This window comes from Corticium candelabrum, chromosome 11, assembly GCF_963422355.1.
Source record: "Corticium candelabrum chromosome 11, ooCorCand1.1, whole genome shotgun sequence".
Taxonomy (NCBI): domain Eukaryota; kingdom Metazoa; phylum Porifera; class Homoscleromorpha; order Homosclerophorida; family Plakinidae; genus Corticium; species Corticium candelabrum.
In genome coordinates this window covers 8,016,145-8,026,185 of record NC_085095.1, presented here as the reverse complement: position 1 = coordinate 8,026,185, position 10,041 = coordinate 8,016,145, and the positions used below count along the sequence as shown (strand labels likewise).

The following is a 10,041-nucleotide window of genomic DNA, read 5'->3' as shown; positions in this document are numbered from 1 at the left end:
CTCCAAAGGTGCAACGCAAAAGTTCTCATCCAGAAGATAAACCGCTCATGAAGCAAAGAAGATGACATTAGTGACATATATAGTGTCCAATTGCATGCAACCTAAGTTGATAATTTTTTAGAGACCCGTGTGGGTCTCATTGATATATAACGGACTTTCGTATCTATAGCTTGTAATAGTTCATATGTATGAAATATAAAGATTTGACAGACAGACAGACAGACAGACAGACAGGACAGACAAACAAAAAGACAAACAGAATACACAAACAGACAAACAGACAAAAGACAGAGACATACAGACAAACAAACCGACAAACAGACAAACAAACCGACAAACAGAGACAAACAAAAGGCCTGTCCACACTTGCAACTCGATCGCAATCGGTTGAATCCAATTAGAAATAGTGGGCGTTACCTTCACGTACGCTACGCGTGTAGTCGGAACATCTAGCACTCCTCACTCGTTTTTGTTCTCGCTCACCTTACGTCGCTGTATCAATGCTTTCTACAAGCAAAGAAACCACACATACACATCGGTCATCAGTCACATGATAGCAAAATGAGGCGGAGGTATCGTTTTCAAAGTGCAGTGTGGACGCTCGCTATCCCGATCGGCAGGATCGCGATCGAATCGTGATCCATTCTGGCCTAGTGTGGACAGGCCTAAAGATACACAGACAGACAGACAGACAAACAGACAGACAAACAGACAAACAGACAGACAAACAGACAAACAGACAAACAGACAAACAAACAAAAACAAACATATATAGACAGTTGGAGAAACTGAAGCATAGCATACAGACAAACAAACATACCAATCCAATACACAAGCCACACAAGCAACACTCAAACCCACATTTATCAAACACTAATCATTCCATCAGGCTTCACACACTCATCTTTGTCACCGAAAACAAAACACACGTGACATACGCAGACACGTCGCTTACTTGATTTCGTCTCTCAACTTCTTCAATATGAGCAGCCAGATGGGAATTAACGAAGCATATCGACGTGTTGTGAAGATTAAAGCGAACAGCCACTCCACCTTTGTTACCCTACAACGTGTGACACACATCCAATACACACTCATAAAAAACAACCAATTGGTTTCACACACCATCAGTCCAAGAATTCCAGTTCCTTGTGCTACCGCCTGCACGTTTTTAACGTCCAACTTCAGTTTCTCGTGAACAAAAACGATGAGCAGCATCCCGACTAGCCTCAGTGATTTCAACTAGAATATCATAATACACAAAATTAGATCTCGCTTACTGTGAGTTACACTCTAACAGTAAATAATAATAGTATTGGCTGCTGCCGAGAGTCAACTGAAAAGGTGATTATATCATGGACAGAATTGGTACATATTGATATCAACACGAGCGGACACATTAGGAGATCTGTCCAGCCGAATTCTGCACCATCGAGTCTACTAATGGTTTCATCATTTTACAAGCAAGCATCTCACCACAGATGGACAGACAGACCGACAGAAAGACAGACAAACAGACAGGCAGACAGACAAACAGACAGGCAGACAGACAAACAGACAGACAGACAGACACAGACAGACAGACACAGACAGACAGACAGACAGACAGATTATTTTATTGTTGCAGATCCTCTACTTGTACACATCCTAAACTTCTATGATAAACCAGTCCTTCACAGTGAAATACTTTAAAACATTAGTGGACTTGTTAAAGTTAAAGTTAAAGTTAATTAAAGTCAAAAAGCTTGTCCATGTCATTCTTTGTTTCTGAAACTCTTGACAACTTTTTGAGGATTACTTTTGCGTTGCATCTTTGAAGAATCAGAGAGAACCGTTTCCTCCAAAAAGTTTTGAATTGTTCTGCAGTACGAAAGGGGTCTTCCTCAATACGGCTGCACTGTTTTGAGAGAGTGTGTAAGAAGGCATCGGCTTGCAGGCCCCATCTACCAAAGTGCTCAAACACTAGTGGGATACACTTTGATGACGTCCCTCCTGGTAGAATTTCTCCTGTATACTTATTGGTCTTCTTCTCTTCTCTTGTGCAGGCAGCAAACCCATCCTCCCTGCTGGATCGTTTTAGAATGCCTTGACTCCATGGGTGTGCCAATGATATGTCAACATCTAGATTTTGTCCTGATTCTGCATCAAAGAATGTAATGTCTGGGCAATCCTCAGTATTGACGTATAGATTTCTTGGTTCTTTCTCATGTGGGATATGTAGGTCACTCATGCATTCACTCCAGCCATGGAGAACAGAGTTATGGGCCCAAACAGGACCACCTCCATACTTACAGACAGACAGACCAACAGACAGACAGACAGACAGACCTACCAACCAACCAACCAACAGACAGACAGACAACCAGACAGACAGACAAAACAGACAGACAGACAGACAGACACAGACAAACAGATAGACAGACAGACAGACCAACAGACAGACCAACCTACCAACCAACCGACAGACAGACAGACGGAGTCATGCAAAATTTGTGACGTTAAATCAGCAATGAAAGCATCCTCACTAATATGGTCGGGTTCCTAGACGTCAAAAGGGGCCCCTTTTTTCATAAGCTCCCAGCAACTCCAAGTGGCAAAAATATGTGTTGCCATGGTAACACTCACTCCCGTATATAAAATTGTCATTACTTTGTAGTATCTTCCTTTCCTGTGCAGCGCTACTTCTACTTGTCGTTGCCACTCGTTCTCTCTCGACGAATCATTTAACAGTAGAGCCTCTGCACTCAGATCAAGTTCCTGAAAGCTGAGAGTACATACCACATGTGAGTTTGTCATTAGGAAGTATAACAACATTACATGATTTTGACTCACCCAACAGCGTAGATGTCAGGAGCACCACTGTCAGCTCCCAACCAGTCGTGAAGTCCCTCAGTCACAGGCTGCCCATTCACATTCCACGTACCACAAAATACTCTGAAATAAACGACATCTCAACAGTGTCCCAACTTTATATAAGGCAATACAAACCACACACACACACACACACACACACACACACACACACACACACACACACACACACACACACACACACACACACACAATGGACAAATGTTAAGCCCTCCACGTCATTCGTGAATGACGACAACCTTAAGGTTAGTTGTGGAGATAGCTCCCCCTGCCTCTAGAGGCAGGGCCTCCATGCACTACGTGAAGGCTTAGGGCCAGCGCTATAATCTACCTGGAGCTTGGCCAGAGTCATCCAGGGGCACTGACTATGGCGCAGCTTTGGGACTGGACACCAAGGCCCACACGTACCCGTCTGCTGCATGATGTTAGGGCCAAGCCAGTGGTCATGTCCACCTCATTCAATGACCAGGTACTCATTTATACTCCTGAGTCAAGAGAAGCTATTGTGTGTAAGTTTCTTGCTTAAGGAAATTATGCCATAGCTCGCCATCACTGTGACTTGAACCTGCAACCCTGCAAGGTTCTGGATGGCTTCATTCTCCAAATGCGCTCTCTAACCAACTGAGCTATTGCACTACACTCACACACACACACACACACACACACACACACACACACACACACACACACACACACACACACACACACACTACCCTGAGCCGAGAAAGCCATTTCTGCCCAACCCAAACAATAAAGACAATTATCCAGACAGCATTGTACATGCATCCGCATAGATACTTGGATCCAGGGCTACAAAAGTTGGTAAGCAATTTAAGTTAGTAAATTCTTTACAATTTACGAAATTTACAAAATTAAATAACTTACGAAAATTTATTGATTTACAGTATGCTGGTAGACAAACAAATAAACACATAAACAGAAGCCACCAGTACCTGTGTGGCTTGACTTCTGTGTACTCGTTCTCTCTTGCTTTCAAGTGAGATGTTATGAAGCCACTATCTCTATTTCTCACCCTCGGTTTCTGTGGTACAGTGTACTTCACGTATGCTCCATTATTACTGGAGTATAATCTGCCCGTAGACGAACTGCCGGGCGCATCAAGAAGACGTTCAGCTACTGTAGCTTTCTTTACAGCAGAAAGTGTTGACACTAAAATATAAAATTAATATAAAAATTAATTAATTAATGTGTGCAGATGTGGATATGTAAGTGTGTGTGTGTGTGTGTGTGTGTGTGTGTGTGTGTGTGTGTGTGTGTGTGTGTGTGTGTGTGTGTGTGTGTGTGTGTGTGTGCGTGTGATATGTTGGAGCCAACCTGCTACGGGTGTACGATCTCCTGTCCATTGACGTGTGATTTCACTCCATGGCCATTCTTCTAAAGAATCAGCCACACAACAACAGCTCAATAAGAAACATAAAATGTGTGTGTGTGTGTGTGTGTGTGTGTGTGTGTGTGTGTGTGTGTGTGTGTGTGTGTGTGTGTGTGTGTGTGTGTGTGTGTGTGTGTGTAACAGCACTACAAGCATAAACTCCTAATATATTAATTTATACCACTAAGTGACTTGATCTCATACTCACACATCAAACACATCACCATGTGAAAATACCTGCCGCTTGTTCTTGCTGTACTGGAAGAGCCTCTACAGGTATGGCAACCACATTTGATGATTCAACTGTTGGTGTAACCGTCTCTCCACCAAACAACAACATGTCATTAGACAACGGTGTGGCAGTCATTGGCGAGTCAAGATTGAGTAAGTCGCCCACTGGAGGGTCATTGCTTGTGCTGCTTGTGTGAGGCTTCTGATATCCATCAAGCCAACTGAATAAAAGTTGACTATCAGGCATCTTTTGCACTAAAAATGAATCATATGCAATGAGCAAACACACAAAATGTGACACTTTGCTAACAAATGTATTAATATCAATTAGTACAAGATGCATATGCTATACTGTGATGTGAATTCAGGGAAATGATGTCTCACTCCGTTGATCATTTCAAAACATTACTATTAACATAATCATAGATATCAACTTAATAAAGTTTATGCCAACAACCTACATCGTTCCCAGATCCCAACCACTTTTAAACATAAAATGTAAACGGTGGGCAGATCTGGCTGTTTAGCTGTATTACCCACGATGTCTATTCTTGTAAATTGAATTCAACTAGTTTTTGTTAAAAAGTTGAGAACGCCCTGACATGAAGATATCAACAAAGATAGTAGACTGTAATGTATACATACGTTACTGTACCACATTTCTTACTCTGATATGATGCCTTCTGCATGCTAGCAAGAAACTGAGCCATTTGTGTGTTATTTGGCAGCTCAAACACGAGCTTACCACCCAAATCAGTTGTCACATCAATTACAATGTCCATGTCTGTTGCAAAAAGGGAAATTTATTCAAAGAAAAAAAGAAAATGTTTGACTCACTGAGAAGATGAGCGGCTGAATCTACAAAGAATGGACCACGTCATCAGTATGACACAAACTTTGATCCGTACAATGTCTGTCTGTCTGTAAGTCTGTTTGTTTGTCTGTCTATGAAATATACTTCCACAAATCAAAACTGCTGTCTGTCTGTCTGTCTGTCTGTTTGTCTGTCTACCTGTCTGTCTGTTGTCTGAAAACTTTCAAAACTGTCACCTAATCATGGTGATTTAGATAGATTATTTGATTTTGACTTTCAAAGTCAAGTCCATTAGTTAATGACTTTGTTGTTTGCAACGATTGATTTGTATTTAAAAATCCTAGCATATGTACAAGTAGAATCTGTATGAGAATAAATTATCTGTCTGTCTGTCTTGTTTCACTATTGAACACAAAAGCAAAATTTTACAAGAACACTATAGGTAAAACTGCTAAGCTAAATGTCCATCTACTGAGACATACAGATCAAATACTACTAAAATTCTAATGAATGATGTTCTGAATGTCTCTTTCATTGTCGTCCAATTCTTCATTTCCCTCTGCCTGTCTGTCTATCTATCTGTCCATTTCTGTCTGTCTGTCCGTCTCAATCAACTTCTCTTCACCTTTTCTAAGAGAATATCCAAACTTCCTGCGAATCGGCAAAGTTTGGTCCAACAATAACGTACAACTGCTACTACCAGGAACACCAGTTGAGTCAAACAGAAACAGCCTGACAATGCACAATCAGTGTAAACTACAACTACATGAGAACAAATGTCCACACTCATTAATAAAATCCCAAATGTTTAGTTAGTTATTACTAAAACTAGTAACTACCACTAACACTTTGTTACTAACAACTGGCTACACTGCAGAATCTGCTAATCTCTTATTACATCTGCTGTCATGTGTTTGAGAGGATGCAGAGCAAAGAGTTTACAAATATGAAGGAGGCATCAAGCAAGCTGTGGCCACTAGCTGCCTAGCTCACTAACTCACTAGTAACTTTCTTTGCTAACAAAATAGTTTTCTTTAAGATTCTTTAGTTATTATTTTATCTTATTGCAGATGTTACTAACATAAACACTCTAGTTTTAGTGCTTAGCTAGTGTTTCATTGCAAACGTAGCAGTATGGATGTAGTGCAAATCTATTCAAATATACATGTATGTTGTTGATGTGTCATTATGCCCCTCTATGATGGGCAAGTGGGGTCTTTACCCCATCTCGGCGACCACCAACCCGGTAGGTGAGCCCAGCAGGGTACATGTTTCTGTGTAGTCCACACGGCAATCAATGACTAGCCAATTCAATATAGATTGCAGGCATTACGGTGACAACCAACTCAGTACATATCAGTGACCACCAGGAAAATGCTGAACGTCATCGTCAACGGACCGTTTGCCAGACCACAGAATTCCTCAACAACTGAAACGAGTCAGTCTCATGGACAAAGCTAGAGAAACACGAGAAAGAAGGACAGACAAGTTTCATAATTTACTGTCGTCACTGAGGTTTGAACCCCCAAACCATGGAGTGGTAGCCATTGTCGTTATGATTATTTTAGTAGTAGTAGTAGCCGAGAGCCAATTATTCCATTAAAAGACTAAAACTGTTTCAGTAGATAAAGCTGAGTTTTTATTAGAGTGTTCTATTTAGGAAGTAAGAACTCGATTGCTACCTTGTTAGCTACTTAGCTATTATATATATATACAGAGTTGTCCCCAGGATTTTCGTAAGGCATGGCGTAAATTCTCATGACCACGCCCCCACATAATTTTTTAACATGACGCATTTTAATCTAGAAGCCAATCAAACTTGCTTGACAGTCTTAGAGATAGTGTATATATATATATATATATAGACCTGTCTATATACCCAGTGTTCTACTGATGTGAACCAAACCTAAAACTTATGTTGTTCTCATTTGTTGCAACGCTTTTGGACAATTTCTACCGGGAATCAGATGCCATTACCTGTTAAAGGAAAAGAAAACACCTTTTAAAGTTCACAACAGTACGCCTTTTACCGCTACACTTGTCAAAGCTGTCAAAGCAGCATTCGATAGACATGACTGTACTAACGATCCTGGATGCAACGTGTCACCATCGCTGACACTGACACTAAGGGCGTGCCTTACAATAAGGGCTGCGTAAATTGCTCCGTTCTTTTCCAGTTCGTCGGTGCAGTTTCTTCAAAGATCACTAACCGCTGGCACTTGCAAACATTTCCCGGTTGCAGCCAATGCCACTTTCACGGCATGAAAGAGGCAGTTGCCATCGCCACTGACATGAACGAGAATTAACTCTGATGGAGCGTCATGGGGAAGTAGACTGGCAGCTACGTTGTCTTTCAGTAATGGAGCACTCATTTTCGCCAAACTAATCTAGCGTGTGCATTCTCACAAGGACTTACCACAATCATTGTGCTAAAAAGAGGAGTTTTAGGTCAAGGATTAGTATGAATCACACATCGCAGTATATCACAACTTGGAATACGCATCAAACTAAAAAGTCCGTTAAGCCTGTGAGAAATTTTCAGAGCTCGAGCAATAGATATTTGATTCGCATAATCAGTCGAGAACACGTGATTGGGAGGGGCAACATATCTACAGACCGCATTAATTTGTACTCTATCTACCTACTCCGCTACAATGACACGCCTTAGATTTGCCTAGATGCTCCCAACAAAATAGCAACAAGAATCAAGCTTGTTGTGCTAGTCATTGTTATCATTTTTGGTCTCTATGGAGAATCTTGTCGCAGTTCTGACAAGTCTTCCTCATTTATTTCTATTGTTAACCTGTTTATTGTTAGTTCTCTAGAGCCGTCTAATATTCTGCAGTAGTTACACCCCAAATTAAAAACATTTAGTGATAAAACTGCAGTTGCTACCCACGCAATTGTGGGCGGTGCATGACAACCACTGTTGCTTTTTGAGTACTTGTATTACAATCAAGTTCATACCATATGGCAGTCATCTCCCTACTTAGTCTTACCATCACACCAAACATCCCAGGCCCTCTAGGCAAAGAACTAAAATAATATGCAAAGAATTAGTAGCTTGCCTCAAACAACTTTGTAAATTTTTAAATACAACGTTCGTTGTCTTCATAGCTACACTAGAGAACAGTAGACTCAAAGAACAACTGTTACAGAGACAGCTAATTAAATCAGTGTATGGTGACTCTAAAAGCATGCAATTAAACATTTAGCTTATCTGCTTATGTCAGTCAAAACGAGGCAGTCTAGGAGGACGCTTTACACATCACCATGTGGAACTTGTCAGTTTTTGGTTAAATAATGGTAACTACCCATCTCTATTTACCAGTTGTCTCCATCTGCTTTCAGTACATGCTTGTACTTTACGTGCTCCGAATCCCGAGATGTACAAATTTTCCCACACCACACAAAATGTATGAACGGACTCTACAGTAGCACTGCCTACTCAGTAAAGCAAGGTGGGCCTGTACCAAGGGGGAGCCAAGGCATGGTAGAGCCAAGGCATGGTAGAGCACCATACTTTTTGTATGCTGGGGACAACCCTGGATATTATATATATATATATATATATATATATATATATATATATATATATATATATATATATATACTTAGTCTATTGTTGTATTTATCAAATACACCATGTATTTCAGTAGTACTGTGGTAGTATTAGAATCAATAAATAAATAATTATCAATAATTAATTATTAAATAGACACAAATATAACAAAATCAGCTTAAAGCTGGAATTGCATTCTAAGTAAAGCAAGACCATTTGTGGACATAAACAGACGGAACACTATACAACAACAATGTCTGATAGAGACAACAATACGTATTGCCCACTGTCTTACGCAGTCTCGTCCTCATGAGCTACAATCGCCAGTATCTTCGTTCTTCTCACGTCGCCATCTACTAGATAACCTGAAATGAGCTGAACGAAGACGTCAAGAGCAGACAACGGTTGACATGATGAGCAACAGTTGGTGGTGAGTCGGGTTGCGTGCATCGTGTTAGGTGATGCGGGTTGAGACGGGAAAAGTATGTGGATGATAGGATACGTTAGAGCATGTCTCGTTGGCGGAGAGTTGAGCTTGAACAATTCCGGCATCGTCCATAGTGTTGCGATTAATAGCTGCGCGTGCGCAGTGCAATGTCCGGTAATTTTGCCACTCCTGTATGCATAGAGCTTCCTCGGACGTTTGTAGATGCAGGAAAAGAATTAATTAAAAAGGTTGCAGATTTGTTTATTTTAGTTAACTTAACATATAAGCAGGCATGCAAGCAAGCAGACGGACGGACAGATATACAGAGACAGACAGACAGACAGACATATTCAGACATGCAGACGGACAGACAGACATATTCAGACATGCGGACGGACAGACAGACAGACATGTAACAGACAGACAGACAGATTAGAACGTCGAAATGTAGTTTGCCCAGTGTAATTTTGTATGCTTCAGGACCGTAATGGTCTCGTTGTGTTAGATTGCTCAGGATGTAAACGTTTCATTTAGAGAGAGAAAATTGATTTATTGAGACAGACGGGCGGACAGACAGACAGACAGACGGACAGAGACAGACAGATGGACGGAAACGACAGACAGACAGAGACAGACACACGGATGGATGGAAGGCGGACAGGCAGATGACCAAACAGAGTGAAGACTTACAAACAGGCAGTAACTAAATGCAGCGTTTGAGTACAACTTTCAGTTTCAGTTTCCAC

At 41.0% G+C, this 10,041-nt stretch overlaps 1 protein-coding gene across 1 annotated transcript in view; it reads right to left on the bottom strand.

Moving 5' to 3' along the window:
- LOC134186493 (type II inositol 1,4,5-trisphosphate 5-phosphatase-like) overlaps window positions 1-9,581 on the bottom strand; it is a 17,854-nt gene extending 8,273 nt beyond the window's left edge. The window contains exons 1-12 of the mRNA XM_062654473.1: window positions 9,371-9,581; window positions 9,164-9,243; window positions 5,932-6,038; window positions 5,330-5,350; window positions 5,160-5,276; window positions 4,499-4,747; window positions 4,207-4,266; window positions 3,825-4,041; window positions 2,833-2,934; window positions 2,650-2,764; window positions 1,126-1,242; window positions 956-1,063 (exon numbers count right to left, since the gene is read on the bottom strand). Of these exons, the coding sequence (XP_062510457.1) occupies window positions 956-1,063; window positions 1,126-1,242; window positions 2,650-2,764; window positions 2,833-2,934; window positions 3,825-4,041; window positions 4,207-4,266; window positions 4,499-4,747; window positions 5,160-5,276; window positions 5,330-5,350; window positions 5,932-6,038; window positions 9,164-9,243; window positions 9,371-9,427 (1,350 nt within the window). The 5' untranslated portion in view covers window positions 9,428-9,581. The remainder of the gene's footprint in view (window positions 1-955; window positions 1,064-1,125; window positions 1,243-2,649; window positions 2,765-2,832; window positions 2,935-3,824; window positions 4,042-4,206; window positions 4,267-4,498; window positions 4,748-5,159; window positions 5,277-5,329; window positions 5,351-5,931; window positions 6,039-9,163; window positions 9,244-9,370) is intronic.
- Window positions 9,582-10,041: the final 460 nt, after the last annotated feature.